The sequence below is a fragment of the Anoplopoma fimbria genome, chromosome 4 (assembly GCF_027596085.1).
Source record: "Anoplopoma fimbria isolate UVic2021 breed Golden Eagle Sablefish chromosome 4, Afim_UVic_2022, whole genome shotgun sequence".
NCBI lineage: Eukaryota > Metazoa > Chordata > Actinopteri > Perciformes > Anoplopomatidae > Anoplopoma > Anoplopoma fimbria.
Window position 1 is genome coordinate 13,930,779 of NC_072452.1, and position 23,075 is coordinate 13,953,853.

The 23,075-nt window shown below is 41.2% G+C and overlaps 3 protein-coding genes across 4 annotated transcripts; all 3 read left to right on the forward strand.

The window, feature by feature from the left end:
- Positions 1-2,266: 2,266 nt before the first annotated feature.
- Positions 2,267-6,305, forward strand: rtn4rl2b (reticulon 4 receptor-like 2b). The gene is made up of 4 exons (XM_054598050.1): positions 2,267-2,315; positions 3,874-4,100; positions 4,212-4,442; positions 5,427-6,305. The coding sequence occupies exons 1-4, from the start codon at positions 2,267-2,269 to the stop codon at positions 6,303-6,305; spliced, it is 1,386 nt and encodes a 461-aa protein (XP_054454025.1).
- Positions 6,306-13,912: 7,607 nt separating this feature from the next.
- On the forward strand, positions 13,913-18,377 carry selenoh (selenoprotein H). The gene is made up of 5 exons (XM_054598014.1): positions 13,913-14,023; positions 14,100-14,229; positions 15,147-15,289; positions 16,234-16,353; positions 18,134-18,377. Exons 1-4 carry the CDS (start codon positions 14,008-14,010, stop codon positions 16,338-16,340), a joined length of 396 nt encoding a protein of 131 aa, XP_054453989.1. The 5' UTR covers positions 13,913-14,007; the 3' UTR covers positions 16,341-16,353; positions 18,134-18,377.
- A 797-nt stretch (positions 18,378-19,174) lies between these two features.
- clp1 (cleavage factor polyribonucleotide kinase subunit 1) lies at positions 19,175-22,483 on the forward strand. 2 transcript variants are annotated; one of them, XM_054597854.1, is made up of 6 exons: positions 19,175-19,282; positions 19,905-20,179; positions 20,366-20,473; positions 20,581-20,700; positions 21,263-21,400; positions 21,546-22,482. In XM_054597854.1, exons 2-6 carry the CDS (start codon positions 19,907-19,909, stop codon positions 22,230-22,232), a joined length of 1,326 nt encoding a protein of 441 aa, XP_054453829.1. In that variant the 5' UTR covers positions 19,175-19,282; positions 19,905-19,906; the 3' UTR covers positions 22,233-22,482. The 2 variants fall into 2 exon arrangements, with proteins under 2 accessions (XP_054453829.1, XP_054453830.1); XM_054597855.1 differs by lacking the exon at positions 19,175-19,282 and adding an exon at positions 19,485-19,557 and having other exon boundaries at positions 21,546-22,483.
- Positions 22,484-23,075: the final 592 nt, after the last annotated feature.

Sequence of the window (23,075 nt, forward strand, 5' to 3'; positions counted from 1 at the left end):
TTGTATTCGTATCAGTTCGTTGCACTTATTCTATTCGTATTAGTTTGTTGCAATTATTGTTTTCGTAGTAATTTGCTTCTGCACTATACTTTTGCTCTGGTTTATGCTTTGAGATGCTTGTTTAAGAAAGGAGATGCACTTATGACTTCTGGTGACTAGTAGTTCTCTTGAATACCTATGTTGAATACACTTATTGTAAGTCGCTTTGGATAAAAGCGTCTGCTAAATGACTAATGTAATGTAATGTAATGTGTGTGTGTGTGTGTGTGTGTGTGTGTGTGTGTGTGTGTGTGTGTGTGTGTGTGTGTGTGTGTGTGTGTGTGTGTGTGTGTGTGTGTGTGTGTGTGTGTGTGTGTGAGTGAGTTGTGTGAGGGTTTTGATCAACACATTTTTTTTAGGATCAGGACAGAATCCTTGAACATGCTGTGTTTACACCAGTTCAAATGCCAGTGTGTCGGTGATTCACTGTGACACAGCAGGCTAGTGACAAGACGTAAGAGAGGGGATCTGGGAGTGGAGATGTGCACGTGTGCGTGTGTGTTTGTGTGTCTGTGTGTGTGTGTGTGTGCCTTGTTACATACTTTAATGCATTTTTTCTGCCTATGCATTTGGGTGGGTCATGATCTTAGCATCACACACACATTAACAGTACAAGGTTTACAATACAGGTGTGTACAAGTCTCATATCAGAAACAATGCAAACACACACAGGTACGCACACGGATCCTCGTGTCAGCCTGGATACTTGATCAATATCGTGGAAGGTGTAACAAGAACTTCCTACACACACACACACACACTTGCACACACACACACACTCCCACAGCCTCCCTGAAGATAGAATCTGGTTTGTGAGCTGGCTGCCTCCCCCAGTTGCCCTGGGGCCAAGAACAGTGTGAATACATATCATGCACCCCCACACACTCACACGTGACCTTCTATGTCCCACAGACCCCCGTGGAGGCTAATGCCTGACTGGTGAGCTGTCTGCCTCTACTAATCACTACACCACAGCCAAGAAACAGTGTGACTCCAGACGCGCAACTTATGCCCCTGCGCTGCTCACAGATTGGCTTTGCAGATGACCTTCCATGGAGCAGGTTTTGGTGAGTGTTTGTTCACTTGGGAACAGATGATGTGCATCATGGTGGACTGGGCCTTGACCCGTGTCATGAAGGGAGGAATCAGTTGTGAGTAAACCCGGCCCACCCTCCACTGACACAGTTTGTTCAACATGCACAAGACCTCCGTGTCCACCCCCCATGCTGCACCACACCAGCCCCAGCAAACCAAGTTGACAGCGTCCTCTATCACATCCTCCGTCCATGTTGCCCATTACAGTATTTACAGCAGGACTTAAATAATCTTTCATTGTTTTGATAGACCTAACATCGTATTTGTTGGCTGCACACGTACCTGGATGTACAGTGTAGTCCCACTGAAATGTGTCATTGTATGTCACCTCTCCTCCTCGCACAAATGTATTCAGTCCATTTGTTGTGTTGGATAATTTTGCTCCACTGCTGGGTTTCACTATAATGTTCATCTGTTGTTCTGAATTGTAGGCAGCTCTTGGCTTCTTTCCAAAACTGGCCCACACTATGAGACAGATGATTTTTTGGCTTTAATGACGAATGAGTTTACCTGCCTCCTCCTCCAACCACTAAAACACTCTAATTAACTAGTAGTCATGCAGTAGATTTAAACTTTGACCCAGAAATTCTTAGTTTTGTGGTCACCACAAACCTCCATCCATCCCACTCCTCAACTGGCTTTCTCCCACACACAAAATTTTATCAAACCACTAAAAGCACATTTAGGATACATTCCTAAAAACAATGGCAAAAGGTAGAATACTTTAATCTTGTTCTAACATTTCTAATGTAGGCTAAAATAATGTGTTTTGTGGTACCATTTAAGTGCCTCATCATCATGAATAATCTACAAACAATCTTCATTTTGACAGACAGTGATGCGTTACTTTCTTAGGTAACGCCACAGTGAAGACATTGACAAAACCCGCCCCATCACTGCCTTTCTAGTCGCTTCCTCCGGTGACTCTCATCCCTCCTCCCGGATGACGTAGAGAGAAACCTCCGCTGCCTACGACTGTGGGCGACGACCCTGCCGCGGGTATAAACAGCTTCCCGGGACTCCAGGACGTCACCGCAGCAACTCGTTCACCAGAGCTGAACTTCAGCAGAGATAGCAGCAAGCAGGCATTCACACGCCACGCAGGCTAACTCGCTTTCGGCTTTGGTTCGAGATGGTGACTCTTTGCACCGTGAGGCGCTCCAGCGGCCGCAGCTTTAAAGGTGAGTTGCTCTCCATGATGCACCTACAGCTTGAATGTAATCCACTGTTGTGATTTAGTTGACTTATTGGTGTGCACGTCTTTAACAAGTCATTTACGGAACATTTACATTTTAAACAAGAACAGTGATACTTGCATGTGATTATGTGTCTGTGGAAAACAACAGAATTTATAGACTTTATGATGCTTTTACGCACAGTGATTTTTGCACACAGGCCTAATTGTAATTGTTAACCCAGATGTACATGTTGTTCACCACCAAGTTAAATTTGAAATCATGTTTGTCAATTGCGGATCTTACAAATGTAGATGAATGTGGCACATACACAGCAAAATCAAAAGTGTTATATTTTCAGTGTTAGACTTAAATATTGAGTAATTTCAACTCTCATTAGGTGTAATTCAACTACAAGGTAGTTATTCCTCAAATTGAGTTGGTGTTGAAAGAGGGAGTCAAATGTCAGATTCTCAAATCCTTTTATAAAAGGAGCCAGATTGCATTTTAGCGCAAATAATTTGACAGTAAAAGCAAGAGCAAAATCTAATTGACGCTTGAATTCGTGTGATATCGTCATCCATAGGAAGCATAATTCACCGCACGTGATCACGTTCATTTATATGTTTTAGCTAACCTATAAAGTTTACCAAAACGCTCCATATCTCTTTTACGCATTCAGATTTGATCAGTGCCCACGATTCCGAACCTAATTCCTCGGCTCGTGTCGACTTTGTAGTAAATAAGAAGTGCGAAGACTCTAGAAAGGTGTCTCGTTCCACCTAAAAGCCCAATCTCCAGTTCTCCCTCAGCGTCCAGCGCTGCTAATAGTCCGACATGTTAAGGTCAGGAGGTGAGCCACTGGAAAATCTTGCGCACAACAGATGAATGGGAACCTCATTATTATTACATGTATGTGCTTTTCCCGCGGTGGCTACCTTTGTACGCCGTTATCCGAGCTGTGCCAAAAAGCTGTTGCAATATTGATAAGAACCGAAACTGATCCGGGTCTGGTTGCCGGTTTTACGCGTGCCCTCTGCGTCGCAAACCTCTCAAAGGAAACGTCCTTTTGACAACCTGAGAACTAGGAAGCCAGGTTAATTTTATGCAGTGAGGCAATCGCGATGCACGTTTCTTGTCTCTTAAATGTCTGTTCAGTAGATTTGTGTAGATTTCCTGTTCTTAAAAAGCCTAAATACAGAGTTATGTAACAGTGTGACAACAGACCTTTGTAAAGTGACTGGGTGAATGATTTTGGTAATGTTATCTGGTAAATTATACATGAGCCCCAAAGTTCTGGGAGCCATCAACAAGTCACGGGTGAGAGCACAGCGGTGCTAAAAAGAATCACTGTTGTCAGCAGCAGGTTTGACAGTGAAGAAAGACTGGTGCCAAAAGCTGAAATCAACCTCTCTTTCTTTGTCTGTCTGTCCCTCCAGAACTAACTGCTGCAACAATGGTCATTTGCTGCTAACCTGTTCACCAATTGTGTTACTTATTTTCTCAGGAGAATTAACGTCCTCTCTCTCTCTCTCCCTCTCTCTCTCTCTTTGTCTCTCTGCAGGTGGACTGACTCTGTGGCTGATTCTGTGGCTGGTGGTGGTGAAGTCGGGCGGGGTATCTGCATGTCCCAGGCTGTGTGTGTGTTACCCAACGCCCATGACGGTCAGCTGCCAGTCCCAGAACCTGACCATAGTGCCGGCCGGTGTGCCATATGACTCACAACGTGTTTTCCTGCAGAACAACCGCATCACAGAACTGCGTGCGGACTCTTTTGGCTTCGAGACACAGGTAAAAATGGCTCAGTGTGCATCTGTTGAATTTCCCAACAATATTTGCAGACATTCTCTTGTCTTTTTTCTCTCCTTTCTAATTCCGTAATTTTTTCCTCATTCTGTGCAGGTGCTTTGGCTATATGGCAACAACATCACATGGATCGAGGCCGGGGCCTTCAGTAACCTCAGGGTGCTGGAGGAGCTGGATCTGGGCGATAACCCGCTACAGCGCTTAGAAGGTGGAGCCTTCAGGGGCTTGGAGAAGCTGCAGAGCCTGCACATGCATCGCTGCAAGCTGGCCACTCTCCCCCATGACCTCTTCCTCAAGCTCTACAGCCTGCAGTTCCTCTACCTGCAGGTAAAACCAGCACACACATGCAAAAAAAACATATTTGATAGGCATGCCTGAGAATGTTCATATGATGCTTGCAGGAATACGCACTTGTGTTTGCAAAATTAATTTATGGACACATCAGTTGCCAACATGCAGGCTGAACACCCACACACAAAGAGACACTTTTACACAGGGAATGTTGAAGAATTGTTTTCGTAGGTTTCGTGATTTGCACACAGCACATAGTCACAAAAATGCAAACTGAGACTATCTATACGTAAATATTTGAACACTCATTAGATCTAGAACCAATGCAACACATCTCAGGTTCAATTAGCACTATTCATCATACGATTAATCAAGCACGACAGATTGCTTTCAGATTGATTGCAGGGAACTAATGACACAGAATGACCGCATAGTGAATGGCTGCCAAATTCTCCATGCACATATGCCACACATATATATGAGCGTATGCCCACACATTTTCTCTTAAGCTGCAAGTCATATGAAACCAAATGATCAAACATAACTCTAAGAGCAAGGATAGAATAAATGAAAATGATTGAACCCACTGACAACGCAACATTTCCCCCAAACGTCAGGCTACAATGGAGCTCCACTATGGAAATTAGCTTGCACAGGTTTTTACAAGGCATCATCATTGTTGTCAGCTTTTTGGCCGCTGACAGCGAGTCTCATCTGTACGACTGTCCTTGAATCTATTATATTAAGCTCTGTTCCAATCAAACAATAAACCCTGCCATGAAAAATCTCTCCCCCATTCACTTGGGTTCCAGTTGGCAATGGTCACTTATTACCACTGTGAAGCTACGTCAGATAGGACATACCCCAAGTGTACAAATATGGTTTTGTAGGGATTTTCCCCTCCTATCACAGTTGATAGTTATCACTGATTCTTTTTGCCAGCTAGAACAACACAATAGCCTTCATTTTCCTGCACTTTTACACATCAGTAAATCTTCTTCTATCTTGACTCTTCTCCAGGAGAATCAGCTCCACTTTCTGCAGGATGACCTGTTCTCAGATCTGGTTAACCTGAACCACCTCTTCCTGCATGGAAACCGGATCCGTGCCCTCTCTGAGAATGTGTTCAGAGGCCTGGTCAACCTCGACCGCCTCCTTCTCCATGACAACCGTGTCAGGCAGGTCAACCGTCGGGCTTTCCGTGACCTGGGCCGCCTGACCATCCTGTACCTGTTCAACAACTCCCTGGCCGAGCTGCCTGGCCAGGCCATGAAAGACACCCAGGGCATCCAGTTCCTCCGCCTCAATGATAACCCCTGGTCCTGCGGCTGTGAGGCCCGTCCCCTTTGGGAGTGGTTCCGCAAGGCCCGCATCTCCTCCTCTGACCTCATGTGCACCTCACCATCCCAACGTCGCGGCCAGGACCTCAGATTCCTCCGGGAGATGGACTTCGCCCTCTGCCCTGTGCCTGACCCCGGCTCTCTTGCAGGAACCAGCACAACCACCTTCAGCACCAAGACCCGCTGGTGGTTCTCCAAGCACAAGCCCGCATCTTCATCAAAGTCCTCGTACCAGAAGAGCACTGACACAGTGAAAGCCTTCCCCTTCTCCGGGGGTAAGCCTCAGTACATCCCCAAAACACCCTCGGAAACCTTCCCCTCCAAGTATGAACTGTCAGACGATGAGGTGGCACTCCCCAAGGTGGACCAAGAAGAATACTGGGCCAACTACGGAAACGAAGACTCCTCCATGCCCTGCTTCGAGCTAGAGTGCCCCCCAGGCTATAACAACCCAGCCTTCCCCTCGTCGTCCTCCTTACCCAGCACCCCATCCCTCCTCCACCTCCTCTCCCTCTCCCTCTCCATAGTCACATTCTCCTTCTATTTCCTCTTTGGCTGAACTCTTCTCTCCTCTTCTCCCTTTTTCCAACCCTTCTTTCTTGCCGCGCTCTTTCCAACTCTAACAAAAACCCTGGATCGTGATTCCTTTCAGTTACATCCTCGACTTGCAGGAGGTGCTACACTGATGCAGGAGACAGGCGAGGCAGCGTGGAGCTGTTGTAATGAGCAGGGATCAGTTGAGCTGATGTAGAGCAGGCCAGGATTTCAATGTTGAAGTAGCTGCTGCTGATTAGTACAGGCTTTAAAAAGCAGGGATCAGATCATGGAAACTGACTCTGTTAGTGACGGTACAAAGGCAGAAACCTACAACAACATGAGGAAATGATAGAGACACAACACACACAGAGACAGTTGGTGGTGTCTCCAGACGTTTTTTAATATCAGCTGTAAACAACACAGGCGTTGTGTATCGTTGACAGCTTTTTTCTATATCAAGTGCACACCATCCGCTCACTGCTTATATTGTCCCGCACTCATTTCTTTCCTTCATCGTGAATGATACCAGAAGTAAGAGAAAGATGTGGATTCAGACAGAGATACTTGAGATGAGAGAAAAGAGAAAAGAGAATTTCAGGGAGAAGTGAAAAGAAATCAATACAATGTGAGCAGAGTGAGCTTGAGATATCTAAGATATCTTAAGTTGGAGAAGGATGCGAGGATCATTAGAACTGCAGCCTAGAGCAGCTCTCCTCTCTCCTTCAGATTTAAAACATTGTGATCCCAGAGATGCCAGCTAAACCACCACCACCCACACTTGTAAATACCACACATCATGACTGTACATACACGCATCCTAAACTGCTCTGTATTTTAGACTAGCTGGATTTTTACTGTTCATTTTAGTACCACTCAGTTTTTGGACAGCTTGTGGTGATAGAAGAGATACTTAGATTATAAATGGAAGGCGAATCAATGAAAAGTGGAAACTGCTCTTTCGCCCCTCATGTTTTCTAGTCCCGTCTTCTTCTCTCAGACAACCTACAAATGTTGAGCTCCTGGTTCTGATTTTTTTTGTGTGAGTTTGTGATTCAGTTTTTGTTGTTGTAGACTAATAACCAAAGTGCTGAGAAGACCAGTTTGATTAGGTCTTCTCGTAAAATGCCTGTGTGTATGTGCCTGTTTTTCCATTAGAAAAATTACTTTTGTCCGTTTGTTTTTCTAAACTGACACAGAACAAAGCAAAAACAACATTAAGGCTGAATCCTTTACAGTCAGTTTGGGTGGTTTGAAGCCTCGGGTCCTGTTACATTACACATTGACCTGTAATTGGTTCTGTCACTGTGATCATTTCTTATCACCTCAGATTGAGAGTTGAAAAAGTCCTACAGATAAACTACTAGAAGCCAGAGTTTAAAAACTGTATCGTTTGAGAAATGCATGGGAATCTGTCTGTTTTTTTTAACACAATTTGTAAATCCAAGGATTTAATTTGTCTGATTTCTGTATTGTATGGTAATAAAGACCATAAGAGAACCTTTCTGACTCCACTATGTGTTTTGGGATAATGAGCAATCTGGTCATCACAATGCCAGTCTATGCTGATTGTGATCTGCATTATTCATGGCCGTCATGAAGTTCCTTGTCAACCCCAAATGATAGTCCAAACCAGTCAACCCAAATAATGACTGGGAGTTTCTACACATGAAGGATACTTTTTCAAAAACTTGTTGGGAAAGTGTTTTGCTTTATCAAAATAAAAGATAACCAATCAAACAGAAGTGTGTGGGGTGTTTCACTGTTGTTGTTTTTCACGGTCGTCTTCGTTCGCTAAGGAGGCCACAAAGAAATAAAAAGAATGTGCAAAAGTTATTGAGCTGGCACATAAGCACAAACACAATATGTACAAATAACAATGGATAGTATAAACCATGACAAAGTGATGATAGACTAGCATCGCAACGTTGAGTTGAATCAGTAGCCTTCTGAATAGAATTTGAGACTACTGAGAATATTTTAAACTTTCACAATAAAAGCACAATAGAATGAGAGAATCATGAGCATGGATGTTGTCAGTATCATCAGAGCAGTCTTTTATTTTGACAATGTGATAGCTTTGACGTCTTTGTTCAATAAAGTTAACAGTCTGGACTTTTTTTTTAAGAGAGTCACATCATGGCGCTCCTATCAAACCTTTCATAAAAGGGAGGTGATATTTGTAGTGTGTGTGTGTGTGTGTGTGTGTGTGTGTGTGTGTGTGTGTGTGTGTGTGTGTATACACAAGTATGCAAATGTGTAAGAAATCCAATGGGACAATGTGGGTGTGTTTGGTGAAGGTCATCGTTCTCCACTGTGTTCACTCCTCGCCCCAATCACTTTTCTCACCATGTGCAGAAGGCAGCTATATTGGGCCATATTATGATATTATGATGAGCTGTCGAGGCGTAGTGTGTTTGTGTGTGTGTGTGTGTGTGTGTGTGTGTGTGTGTGTGTGTGTGTGTGTGTGTGTGTGTGTGTGTGTGTGTGTGCGCGTGCGTGTGTGTGTGTGTGTGTGTGTGTATGTGTATGTGTGTGTGTGGGGTATGATTCAGGGAAGGGGCTGAATGGGGAACACGCCAGGATGAAAATGTGACGATGTGTCCCGGAATCAGCACACCCCCTCAACAGATTAACTCTCACTGTGGTAATGATGCATACACTCATGTGTTGCGTAAACTTAAATGTGCAAATACACACTTACACACACACAAGTTTAAAGTTCAGAGAAGTTTGGCTGAGCGGCCCTTTAATCTTTTCTTTCTTCAAGCTCACAAATTATTCATCAATTACACACCTCACTTTTCTTCTTCTTTTCTCTCCATTATTTTTCTCCTCTCTGTGACGAAAGCTCCCTTACTCCTCCCAGTCATAGTTCACAGCAGATCAATCCTCAAACCCACATACATTATGTCCTTAAAGTATCTTTTGTTTCAGAACTTTTCCTTTCCTCAAAATTAACATGCACATTTAGACCACAAAGAACGTCAATTTAAGTCTGAAGGTACACAAATGCGACATACTGGGTGCATCACTGTTATTAATTAACCAATTAATGTATGGACAAGTGTCATAGAGGTTTGATTGGTTTATTGTCCTGCAATATGTTACAACATTAAACAATCTAGCAGTAAAAATTATTATTATTTTTATAACCAAAAGAGTCTTCAGACATGCTAGCGGCTCTGTTAGGCTGCACTTAGGTAAGATAATGTTTCGAGCTAAATGCTAACATCAGCATGCTGTTATGCTTACAGTGACTATGTTAACATGAGAATGAACCTTACATTAACGGTTATATTTTGTTGTCTAGTGGTGTGCTTTTTGTACAAATACAAGAAAGGTACCACGCAGTACTTTCAATATTCTGTCAGTATAGTTGTGGTAGATGTTGCAACCACAAAAAAGAGTTGCAGAAACATCTCCAGAGGCAAAAGATGCCATATTTCCATCAAGAGACAAAATTGTAACGAAGTCACAAACCATTCTGTGTTTTGATTAAACTATCTCTGTCCCCAACCTGCAACTATTCACAGTTATCTTTCTTTCATTGCAAAGTACTGACAGTAACAAGTTTACACTCAGGTGCTTGCCAGTCAGTATTACGATGTAAAACAATCCAAGGGGTAGAGTTTTTCTTTGACCTCAGGATGTTGGCGGTTTAAAGGATCAGTTGGATATTTGGGGAAATCCCCTTCTGGGATAGAGTGAGATGAGAAAATTGAAACAAACTTTTGCTTTAAGAATTCATTAAAACAAGAGCATGATTTCTTGCAGTCAATGCTTCACATCATGTGGGTTTAGACTTTTCATGGATATTATTTGTGAAATAGAAAACAAGAGAAATAGCACTACTGCTGTCCAAAATTGTTAAAGGACACCGGTCGAATCAAGATTTTAATGAACAGTTACATACATTGAGACTAAGATCAACTCTAAGATCCTAAAATTATGACCAATGGTAAAAAAATGAACCGTAAAACAGCTTTGGAGGCAGCTTTGAAGTTAAGTAAAAGGACTATGATCATAATTTAACAGAAATGTGCAGAAGGCAGAAATGGACGACTGACATCTCATCCTGCCAGGGTTAACCACCTCGAGAAATGCACATCAAAAAACTTGAATCGTGACCAACGTGCTTACTCTTCCTATACTTCCAAGTTGCTATTTCGTGGAAGAAGTGTAGGCGTTTGCTCTCTAGGCCAGAAAGCAGTTGCCTGGGTGGCCATGGGACATCTTTGCTGTTTTTCCGGTTGCAGGAACACAACCAGACCATTAGCGGAGAGAATTCCTCTGAAGTCATCAGACTTTGATGATGAGCGCTTATCACACACTGTGCCCACTCATTCCCCCCAACTTTCTATCCCATTTTACTTGCCTCTGCCTTTTCTTCCTCTCTTTTGTGTGTTTGCATGTTTTTTCATATGCTGTCACTCAGTCTTTGTCAGACCCCCTATCGCTCCAACACTTCTCTTCCTCTCTCCCTTTCTCTCTCTGCCTGTCACACAGTCTCCCCCACATGGTTATGCTTGTCTTGGCCAGGCCTGTGTGTTGGCTCTTGTGGGTTGGCGTGATTGTTTGCGTGCCATTGGCGTGTATGCTGACGTTCACCCTCGCACATGTTCTTATTTGCATAGGAAGAACCGAGACTCACACCCTGACGTCAGAGGGCCCAGGAAGATAACAAAGAGGCTAAAATTTCAGGAGGATGAAATTGATTATTCAATGAGTGTTTCCACTGAAACAATAGATAACAATACAATGGTCGTCTTTTCTTGACTTTATAGAAGAGAACAGGTTTAAATTACCATGTCACAATGCAGTGGTGTATTCAACGTGACATCCATAATTGATAAAAATAATTTGCAGCGCCGTTGCGCTCACCAGATCACTTGTCCATCACGTGGAAACTTGAGCCTCCGGAGCAGCGAACCTCTGCTCCTTATAACTCACCAAACAGAAGAGGAAGGAAAGAAGTGAAAACAGAGAGACGAGGAGATCCTCTGACTGTCTGAATAAATCATCGAAACACTGACGATTCTCACTACACAGGGAGACTTTGCTATGAGTTCACCCACTGAGTAAATAATGAGCCCCTACTTGTGTGTGCGTGTGTCACTGGATAAAATGCTACCAAATCATCAGTGCAAGGCAATATTTACCAAAACACTATTTACAAAAAGCCAATAGGGGGGTGTTAGGAGAAGGAAATGAGGTTGCTTTAACTCATCATTTAATATTTCATGCAACTGGTTTTGAAATGTTTTTTTTATAACCCCTATAGCTGTAAACTGAACATGTCATTCTTCAAGTGCACCAAAAACATAAAAATCTACAAAGTTAGAGCTGCATTCACACACAATATGTGAGTATAGTGAAAAGGAGAATACTGAATAGCAGCTCTCAAAATACATTGAAAATATAGTTTAGATACTCTGATCTTTTACTTAAACAGGGTCTTTTCCGGGTGCATATTTTTATCTCAAGTTATATTAACAACATGTTTACATGCGTTAATGCTCATAATCCATCTTGTTATAAAAATAAAATAAAAATACTCTGCTTTACAAATAAAAAACCTGCATTCAAAATCCTACGTAAAAGTAAAGGTATTATCAGCAAAATATTATATGCATCAATCAGTCTTTACGTTTTCTTTTTATGTCAAATCGAAACCTGAAACGCAACTAGTAATTCTAGCTATCAGATATATGTAGTGCAGTAAAAAGTATATTATTTCCAACATATTTTTTCATTGAACTTGTTTGACCAGTTAACTTAATTCAATCAATTTTTCATTAAAATAAATCTGAATTATTCACACTTAGTTCAGTTAACTTACATTTTTTTTAGTGGTTGAGCTCAAGTTTAGAATTTACCAATTGGCAGTGTTCACACTATGAAGTTACAAAATGCATAACAGATTTAGAAGAACCATTTCAGGAGGGAAATTCACTGCATTATCAGTCAATTAAAAAATTAAACATCAGAATATATCATTACCGGCAGGAAAGATACAATGCTGTAGCTGAAAGCAGCAAACATACATGAAAAAATGGATTTATGAATGAAATATCTGCCTTCTGTTGTGTACCCATGTGTGTGTGCCTTCAGAAATATGTGGGTGCATGTGAGTTTTTGTGAGTGTGTGAACATTGTGCAATTTGGAGGCAACCAGGAGCTCGGTGCATCCGGTCTTGAGTCAGTGGAAGGTAAAAGAGGAGAGCGGGGTGAAGACAGGGCACATCTGTCTGTCGGTCTGTTCGCTCTTGAAGCTTTACGCACATGTCTAAAAATACTCTGCAACAGGCTGCAAAGACATCAGAGATTTGCTGCGTCTTTGTGTCTTGTCTGTTTCTGAGAGAGAGTGGCACACTGAGTGATAGATTTAATCATATGGTAAGGACAGCAAGAACAAAAGTGACAGCACGGCCAAGATGGAAGTGTGGGTCTTGAGTTGGTTGTGAACAAAAGAACAGTTATTGTATGAGTGTTTGTGAGTCAGTCACACTGCCTCGCTCTGGGAGGTTGTGTAGCCCATGTTTGTTGGCACAGGCGCAGCTTGTGACGTCGTTTCAGAAATATTCGTTGAGTGCCCAAAAATGTGACTGCCACATCCTCTACTGAGGACACGTGTATCGGGTATTGCTATTCCGGTAACACCATATTTGCTTTTGACTTTGGAGAACTCAAACACATCCGTCTGTTGCTCGGCAGGGATTTCTCTCACTTGTTTATTTTAGGGGCTGTCTCTCTCTCTGCTGTCTCCAATTGGGAATCTTGCAAACAATTAGAGAATGTGGGAGCCCGACCCTTGGGTCCTGCATGTATCTGTCCCACTGTTTGCAGAGGATATTACACAGATCTTCAGTTGGAAGAGCCAGAAGAGGAAACTGATCTCAAAGTGTATCTTGGTTTTAGCTGAATGGGATGACGCAAATGTTAGGCCCAAAAAGTCTCTGACGAGTCAAACAAAGATCCAAACACACCATCTGGGTATTCAATTGTTTTCCTTTAAATGTAAACTTGTTTAAAATATGTTACTTTGTAGAATTTTCTATAATTCTCAAATCCATTGTGATAAAATCTCTGCAAACAGAATAAAAGCCAGAAACAAGTGTCTCAAGCTGTAACAGCATCCGTCTTGGCTCAGTAGGCAGGAGATAATTCCCTTGTGAGGAACACAAAAAAGTGCCTGTGTAAAAGTGTCCTCTGTGTAAAAGTGTCCTCTGTGTAGTTGCCTGAAGTTGTCTTCAACTGATTTTTCGTTTGAAAGCGATTGATAAATTGGTTTACTGTGGATAAACATGCAATAACTAAAAATGTTGTAGACAAAAACACAATAAACTTAACATACATTACAAACATTACATGTCAAAAGTTTGGACACACCTTCTCATTCAACTACTTTGAAGAATCTAAAATATAAAACATTTAGAGCATTTGTTTGTTTACCACATAATTCCATATGTGTTCCTTCATAGTTTGGATGTCTTCAATATTAATCTACAATGTAGAAAAAAATAAAAATAAAAATAAAGAAAAACCATTGAATGAGAAGGTGTGTCCAAACTTTTGACTGGAACTGTATATATTCATCTGTGTTTATGTTTCTATGTGCAAAACTTGAACCTCCCGGGTAATGGTTTCGCCCGTCTCTCTGGATCCCTTTTTGGATAAATACTTTGGTACAGTCCACGTGCGCGCGAAGGTTTAGAGTAAATGCAATGGCGTCCAAAGCAGGTAGATTTGTAACGGTACTTATAAAGGTAATGGGAACACATTTATGAAAACAAACGTAACACCACGTGTGTTTCAGGTCGTCGCGGGACGAAACGCAAGGCGGAGGTTGAGGCAGTAGAGGAGAAACCATCCGTGGAGGAGAAGGAGGAGGACGGAGGAGACGAGGAGGAAGGCCAGGAAGGCCAAAGGGTGGTCATTGAACACTGGTGAGATATTAAACACTTATATACATGAAGGCATAGCTCTCGACACGCCCCCAGTTTGGAGAAGCAGGAAATGAATGTTTAACGCAAAGGTGCTGCTCAGCTGTGAAGCCTGGATGTGTCTGTGCCATCTGAACACCAGCATCATCATCACACATGTACCAGTAGCAGCTTTACTTTAAGTAGGCCTAGTATGTCAGGCTTCCTGGATGGTGCAGTTGCTGAAATATATCTTTACATACTGGATAAATATAAGTAATGCATGAGTGACAGAAGAGCTAAGATCAATGGATATATGGTTAAAGGGTGTTATGAAACCAAACAATAAAGTTCAGTTTCAAGATCACCGAGGCTTTTCTGGATCCACATATGCAGCCATAGATCTACTCCTGTATTCTCTGCAAGGAATAACTATTGGACTATTCCACGACAGCCATCCGATCTATTGAACGGGTATGTAGACAAAACTGAGCCCATCTGACAAAGCTGGCGGACAGAAGCAGTTGGGAACCGCTGTTCATCTGCACATGACATCTTGCTGTACATTGGGCAGCAAACAAGCATCATTTAATAAAAGAAGAAGAAGCTCATAATGCATTGTAGACTAAACTATACACTAACTGACGTTACTGCAACATGAATTATTTTAAGCATTAACCTCATGCAATAAAGTCTACGCTGCAAGTGCGTCTGCTTCTTTAAGTTATTGTATTTGTTTTATTGCAAATAGTTCTTTACTAAGAATATTTCCCCCTAAAATGTTATTGAATATAAGTAAACAATAGTAGTACTCAAGGAAAGTACCTTAAAGTTGTACTAAAAGACAGTACTTGGGTAAATGTACATAGTTGTTTAATCATATGCAGACACGTTCCTCATTGATAACATCAACCTGATGGCTGATCTGTTATTCCTGGCAGTAAGAGCTGACGAGTGTATGGGCGTAATGCTGAGGAGGTGAAATCTGCCCTCCTGGCTGCTCATCCTGAACTGACGGTGGTCTTCAACCCTGAGAAACCCCGCAGGAACAGCTTCGAGATCACTCTGCTGGATGGAGGCAAAGGTGAGGAGGACGAAAGGGGAAAACCCCAAGAATAGCTGCCATTTGAGTCCCTAATGGATGAGCGAGGGTCGTCATTTCAGTTTTTGGATTTACTCATTTGTACGGGCTATTAAAGGTTCACCAAAAACATTTTTCTAACCGCTTTCTGCCATCCACCTAGTTTGGTTTTATTTGCTGATGTTACAAGATATTTACCTCTGATATGGATACCAGTGGTGGTGAATGGAATTTAATTTAGTTTCATAGCAATAAAAATACTATCACTAAGCAAGGTGCATTACCAGAAACAATGGCCCAGTTACTCAGGCTAATTGTTTTAGCATAGCTTTGGACATCTTCTCATTAAATCATCATCTTCTCATTTAAAAACAGTTTATAGCGAGGTCTGTGGATCCTCAGAGTAAACTGGGAAATTGTGGAAAGACCATTAGGACGTGGGGTATTTCAGCAGGTGTATATAAAGGCATGTGATGTAAACTCAAACTTCAGAAATAACCAGAATTAAATTAAACACATTTGTTCCAACCATTCATTAATACCATTCCACAAAATTGAATCTCATCAACATAATATATTTCATAGAAGCTGTAAATCTAAGGATGTAAAGAAAGTATAATCTTACCAAAGACTGACTGTCTCTTCTGCGTCATTCAACCCTTATCGAGCAGTCAACAGGAGTCATGCAGAAAAGCCACCAGAGGATAAAATATGTTTGTGTGTTAACATGTATGATTGTGTTTCGCCACATTTAAGAGACGTTGGTAAAGCATTTTGCTCTTTGGCGTTTGTTTTTGAGTTTTTTAGGTCAACACATCTTAAATTGTCTTGACATAATTAGATTTTCCTGCTATCTTATAGAGGCTGTTGTTATACATTAATAGTATTGATTATCTTCTAAATTGTTCCTACAAATGACACTGTGTCCTTATGTTACATCCCTACAGAAACCTCTCTGTGGACTGGAATAAAGAAGGGTCCGCCTCGAAAGCTCAAGTTTCCTCAACCTGATGTTGTAGTTGCTGCTCTGCAGGAGGCTCTGAAGGCCGAGTAGACACCCAGTGAAGGTTTGTCATTTCAATACCATAAAGATTCAAAAATAATTAAGTATTGCACTGTCAGATTAAATAGTTATTTTTGTTCAAGTAATAAATAGAGACGCAAAGTAAAATACCCTGAACTGTATTTTAGTTTTTATGTTAAAAGGTTCTGCTTTAATTAAAGTATCACATGAGGGAACCTAACAAGGATTTAACATACATACATACATACATACATACATACATACATACATACATACATACATACATACATACATACATACATACATACATACATTGTATTAATTAAACCCAGGTTAAGCAGCGTTAATGTTGGAAATGTTACTGTCCAAAAATACATTTAGGTTGCTGCTTTTGTTGTTTCAATATGATTTTTTAAATGGGAATACAGGAGAAGTTTGTTGTCATCATGTTCTTGACAGTTCAGTTTGTGGACAAGAATGAATCTTTTTAAAGTTTTGTTTGTTAGTTTTTTTTTTTTTTTATATGAAACTGTTGCAATTTCTATTCCCCTTGAAATTTTCTCCACTAAAATAAAATAAATAAAAACATAGAAAGTGAATTTACACAAACTGTATACAAATGTGTTTATTCAATGTTAAACCTTTTACCATAAAATTAGTTGGGCTCAAAAGATATTTACTGATGGCTCATTAGTTGTTTTTAACCAGCATTTCATAAGATACTTTTTAAGGCTTTGATGCTGTTAAATATTTGTCTGAATTCCCTGTTCCCTTGTGTATATTTCCACTTTTTCTCCCCAGAGACGTGTGTCATAGCCTAAATTTGGATTTCCTTTCATGTCTTAACGTTTTATGAGTCACCAGCCTAGAGCAGAATAACTGCTTGTTTGTCGAGCACATGACACAACCTGCAGCCGTTATCGTTAACTGACTTTTTACTCTTTTTTTTGTGCGTATGTGACTCGATCTGTAGTTTTTTGTTTTTTTTTCGTAAAAGAGTAAACGGCACAAATCACATGGATAGGATCTTATCATTTCTGATATCGGACACTTTTATACATGGTCCTAAATCAGATCTAGGTCTCTTTTTGCGATGCACCCTCAGTCTTGACTGTCATATCTGGATTCATGCAACCTTTCCATCGGTCGTGATCAACATTCGTCACAATTCTGCGTTGTGAAGCCATTCACATCACAATCCCACCACTCCCGGCACAATCCCACCACTCCCGGCTCCAACTGCATCAACACACACCTCCGTAAAGAAGAAGCATCCATTTCTCTTCATCCTCATCATCGTTATCAGCTGCTCACACATTTGCTGGCTTTCTCTGCACAGCAACTAAGAAATTAATCTATAAACCCTGACTTCAGTAGCCTCCGAGTTTGCTTTCGCACAATAGTGTGCTGTGTTTGATGTGTTATGGTTTTTGTTCGTTTGCCGATGCGAGTCAGTTCATAAATGTGTCAGGTCACGCTTGAATCTGGTATTGGCAATATTTAAAAAATAATGCGATCAGCAAAAAAGAAATATCTTATCTGAGCAATTCATCTGAATTGGGCACTTAGGCTTGCACTGTGAACTCAGCCTAAGTTGTGTGGACCCCTCTATGAAATGAAATTAGCAATGTCTGAAAATGAAATATGGTCCACAGTTTGCTTTCATAATCGAATACTAATTTCTGCACATGGGGATTTTCCCAGTTCCATATAAATGTCTATACTACTGCTGATTGAGACTGGGCTATAGTACACAACAGTGGTGTGTTTAGAATGTTTCTATTTCAGAGTTAAACTAAATAAATTCTTTGTCTTGCATGCAGCCAGGTGCTCAGGAGGTGTGGTCTATGGAAGCAGAATGATGAGGAGTGACCAATGGGAGGTTCCCAGTCTCTCCTCTGATGATCCAAGCTCCAACAGCTCACGTCTCCTGGATCCATGGTGACACCTAGTGGAGCGTCTCTGAGCCAGCTCTTTTCTCAGTGCTGCCAAATCCCCCCTTATTTCTCAACAGAATGTTGTGCTTTTAAATCTTTTTTTGTAAATAAAGTGTTTCTTGTTTCTCAATTATTGTGAGCTTATTTTATTTTTTTTTATTTTTTGTATTTGGTAAGGTTTTTTTTTTTTTTAACTCAAAACAACATCCCAAAGAAATGTTGTTTCTATACAGGGCAGAGGTGGGAAGTAATGTAAGTATATTTACTGAAGTACTGTACTTAAGTACAGTTTTATGTTCTTACTGGACCCTAATCCACTAAATGTACAACATGCTGTGTTGAGGGAGACCCTAAAACTAGCGATTGAGACCATAAACTCATGTTTACAATGTTTATTCAGATAATAAATCAAGTGAGAAGAAGGGTCATCTTCTCATAAACTTCCATACAATCAGACTTGGGTTTTTTTGGGCTATGGACGAGTCGCCCCCTGCTGGTCAGTAGAGATAATGCAAGGTTTAAGAACCTGAGGTTGACGCCTGATACGGTATTCATTTTTTGACACATATACTATGATTTATAAAACATACTGTGACTTTTTCTTCTTAATCCTTTCTGATCCTGCCACTTTTTTTTTTATTTCAGAGGGAAATGTACTTTTTACTCCACAGAATTAATTTGTCAGCTTTTGTTACCAGTTACTTTACAAATTAAGATGGACATATAAGACAAACTCGTGATCATTTCTTCATACAAAAAAAATGTAATTGTTTGAACTTCTCAAATTTCATGAAAATCATTCAAATGTATTTCTTAAATTATTATTTTTTATTAAGTATATTTCAGGGTTTTTTTAGGGTTTGGACCTGAATCGAACGAGGACATGAACCTTTCTTCCTCCAGACTGCGGCGGAAGTCGAACATTTCTGGTTCGAGAGGGACGTGACGTCATCATCTTGCGACCAAACCACAGTAGTGGCTCCACCAGAGTTGGGAACCTGTTTTTTTAAACTACAACAAGCTTGAATTTAGTCAGTAAGTATTACAGATTAAAACAACTAACCAGTAGACGTTCACCTGGTAATATGGGAGCAGGTTACTGACATTTGAGGCGTTTTTAGAGGCTCTTTACTGCTGAAGTTACGGCTTCGGCTAGCTAACTGCTAGCTAGTTAGCTGTTTTTGCCTCCAAGTGACCAATGAGCTAAATGTTTCCCACAGTGTGCTCACTCTCTGACTGTGTGGGTATGATTGAGTTAAAAAAAATGAGCATTTAAAAAACCTCTCTTTCTAGCTCCAGTTTGGGTATATGTATGTCAATATTTTATGTTTCTGTTTGTAGATATAGTTAATACAATGTGTGTTTATTTGTGTGACGTTTAACTTCACTATGCTTCCATTTGTGGCTTGGTCTCTTGTGTAATGTTAACAGAGATGGTGTGTCAAGAAACTTCCTGTTTAAATCAACTTTTAATCTCAGCATTTGGCAAAACTTTCAGTATTGTTGATAGCTTCAATGAAATGTATTAATACAAAATGGTAATGGTCTTTAAAAGTATTGCAGTGTTAGAGACATTGGGATAACTTGTATTGTATAGGATCGTTGTTATTATTTTTTTCAACACGTCTTATTTGTAACAGAGACTTTCTCTTGTCAGTCATGGCAACAGAGGGTGCGGAAACGACTAGTGAAGATGTTCCAGTACCTGGGAAGGTCAGCACCAGGTATGACCTGGAGAAGGAGACTGAACTAAGGTTTGAGGTGGAGTCAGGGGAGGCAGCAGAGCAACTCGAGCTGGAGCTCCTTACAGGAATGGCTGAGGTGTTCGGCTCAGAGCTGAACCGCAACAAGAAGTACACCTTTGGACCGGGCTCCAAGATCGCAGTTTTCACCTGGCAAGGCTGCAGTGTGAATCTTTTTGGGAAGCCAGAGGTGAGCACCTGGAGGCGTGTCAATGTAAATGTGTGAGAGTCATTTTATGTGGGTTCTATTTTTGATTATTTGGTTATTCGGCTCACCAATGACATGGTTTCACATTTGCCCCTGTGTGGCTTTGAGAATTTGACATTTGATTAATGAGATGCTCAATTAACCACTGTCTATCCCTCATCACCACAGGTGGCTTATGTGTCCAAGGATACTCCCATGCTGCTCTACCTAAACACACATGCGGCCCTAGAACAGATGAGAAAACAAGCAGAGAGGGACAATGAGAGGGGGCCAAGGGTAGGTTTGAGAAAAATAAAATCTGTTTTTAGAGGCCTTTATACGCAAGTTTGCCAGATCTTAATAAATGCATTTCAATTGACCTTGTATAATTAATTATCCCACAGGTGATGGTGGTGGGACCTACAGATGTGGGAAAGTCAACAGTGTGCCGCCTGCTATTAAGCTATGCTGTAAGGGTCGGCCGGAGGCCAACATTGGTGGAACTGGATGTTGGACAGAGTGGGGTAAGATGAACTGGAGTTATTATAATAAACATCGGCAAAGACTGATGATATTAGAGGAATAACATCAGCTGACAATTATTATTATTTTGAATCATGTCACACAGACTTTTCATCTTGAATTCATGCAAAGTGAATAGAATAGAATATTTAAGATGCCTCATCTCTTGGTGTAGGAGCAAAGCATGCCCATATTGCTGGTTCTGTCAATCACATGTACAATAAGTGAGTTTTCTAGTGCCCTCTAGTGCCCTTTAATGGCAGTAAAGACAAGGAGAGGTGTCGTATTTCTAGTAAAATATTGACTAGAGTGACTTGATGCTTGGGATGTACACAATCATTTACTGTATCAGGAAGTGTTGAAAAACGTCAGTTTGAGGGCCATCTGTCTATCAAATAGAATTATGGCAGTCAGAGTAGATATTAAGCAACAGTTTGTAATATACCATCACGGTTGATGTTTATTTTATTCATCTATAAAATCATGATCAACCAGCGCTCTCAAAGTTATTTTTTAAAGTGGCGGATCCCACTCTTATCGTGTAAATTTCGTTCTGCTCCTCAGGTGTCTGTACCGGGTACAGTGTCGGCACTATGCATTGAGCGCCCGGCAGACGTGGAGGAGGGTTTCTCAGTACAGGCTCCTTTGGTCTACCACTTTGGCTCTACTACCCCTGGGACCAATATCAAACTTTACAATAAGGTGAGAAAAAAAGATTCTGGCAATGCCTAACATGAAAGTATGAATCCTAAATGCCACTGCCAAACTGCACATTTAGTCTGCATTGTCATCAGTTTTTGTGTTTTTCTCTGCCCAGTTTAATCTGTTCTTTTCTCACAACTTGTAGCTGACGTCATGCTTAGCCGAGGTGTTTTCCCAGCGATGTGAGGTGAACAGGAAGGCTAGCGTGGGAGGCTGTATCATCAACACCTGCGGCTGGGTGAAGGGCTCTGGATACCAGGCTCTAGTCCACTGTGCCTCTGCCTTCGAGGTGGATGTGGTGCTGGTGCTGGACCATGAGAGGCTCTACAATGAACTCAAACGAGACCTCCCTCACTTTGTACGAGTTGTGCTCCTACCCAAGTCCGGAGGGGTGGTGGAGCGCTCCAAAGAGTGCAGACGGGATACCCGGGATGAGAAGATCCGCGAGTATTTCTACGGCTTCCGTGGAGTGACCTTCTACCCCTTCTCTTATGAAGTGCGTTTCTCAGACGTCCGCATCTACAAGATCGGTGCACCATCCATCCCGGACTCCTGCTTGCCGCTGGGAATGTCTCAGGATGACACACAGCTAAAGCTGGTGCCTGTTACACCAGGGAGAGACCTCACGTATCATGTGCTAAGCGTGAGCAGTGCAGAAGACGGAGAGGAAGGTGCCAGAAAGGGTATAGTAGAGAGCCCTGTGTGTGGCTTTATAGTGGTGACTAATGTGGACACGCAAACACAGGTGATGAAAGTGCTGTCCCCAGCGCCCAGACCACTGCCCAGACACACTCTACTTATCATGGACATCCGCTTCATGGACATGAAATGAAGTGTTACACTTGAGGGAAGAGCTCTTTGTTGTAAAAGAAGTGGGTGTCTCTTTGGGGTAGGAGTTCTGTTAAGAAATGTTTTGTTTCCTAGTTGTCTCTTTGTGCTCTGTAGGGACTAAAGAGGGCGAAAGAAAAAGTTTCAGTACAGCTGCTGTAAATTGTACCCCATTTTATAGACCACACTGTACAGATGTTTGCCAGGGATGTTTTTATCAGTGCAGGAATTATTTTCTTGATAATCTGTTTCATGTACATTGTTTTTTTTATGTTGAGAAATAAATTTTTTAAATGTAAAGCATTTGGTGTCGGATATACTAATGGTCGCATATTGTCCTGTCCTACATATGAACTGTTGATAAGTTCACATTTATTTTCATTTTTATATGCTCAGTAATTAATGGACTAGTTATGAAAACATTTATATGTTTTTACTTAATTACAACTTAATCAGGCCTGGGGAAAGCCTTTATAATTCCATGGCTTCACATTAGGTTTATTAATATTAAATATTTCTACAAAGCCTCATCCAACAAAGCCAACTAATTATGTATGTGTCTGAAGTGGGATACGTGTCCTGTCCTCTCTGCTATATACATCCTGTAGTGTCTGTCTGTTTGGACATATAGTACATATACATATATAGTACCAGTATGGCAGTAAACATTTAGGACCACCATGATTTGTTGTTTATACTGCAAACACCTGCAAGCTTACTGGAGCTCATCAAATATCCCACAGGCCTACATGCTGTTGTATTTAAGTTGGACACTATTTCTTAACATACAGCAACAATATCTCACATTGAAAGAACAGACTGTGTGATGCCCAGACACATGCATAAT

Excerpts from the sequence above, each read along its gene's own strand:
- rtn4rl2b (XM_054598050.1), top strand. The coding sequence starts at position 2,267 with ATGGTGACTCTTTGCACCGTGAGGCGCTCCAGCGGCCGCAGCTTTAAA. Across the intron at positions 4,101-4,211 it reads CTTTTGGCTTCGAGACACAG|GTGCTTTGGCTATATGGCAA; the intron begins GTAAAAATGGCT and ends CATTCTGTGCAG. Across the intron at positions 4,443-5,426 it reads TGCAGTTCCTCTACCTGCAG|GAGAATCAGCTCCACTTTCT; the intron begins GTAAAACCAGCA and ends ACTCTTCTCCAG.
- clp1 (XM_054597854.1), top strand. The coding sequence starts at position 19,907 with ATGGCAACAGAGGGTGCGGAAACGACTAGTGAAGATGTTCCAGTACCT. Across the intron at positions 20,474-20,580 it reads ACAATGAGAGGGGGCCAAGG|GTGATGGTGGTGGGACCTAC; the intron begins GTAGGTTTGAGA and ends ATTATCCCACAG. Across the intron at positions 21,401-21,545 it reads ATATCAAACTTTACAATAAG|CTGACGTCATGCTTAGCCGA; the intron begins GTGAGAAAAAAA and ends CACAACTTGTAG.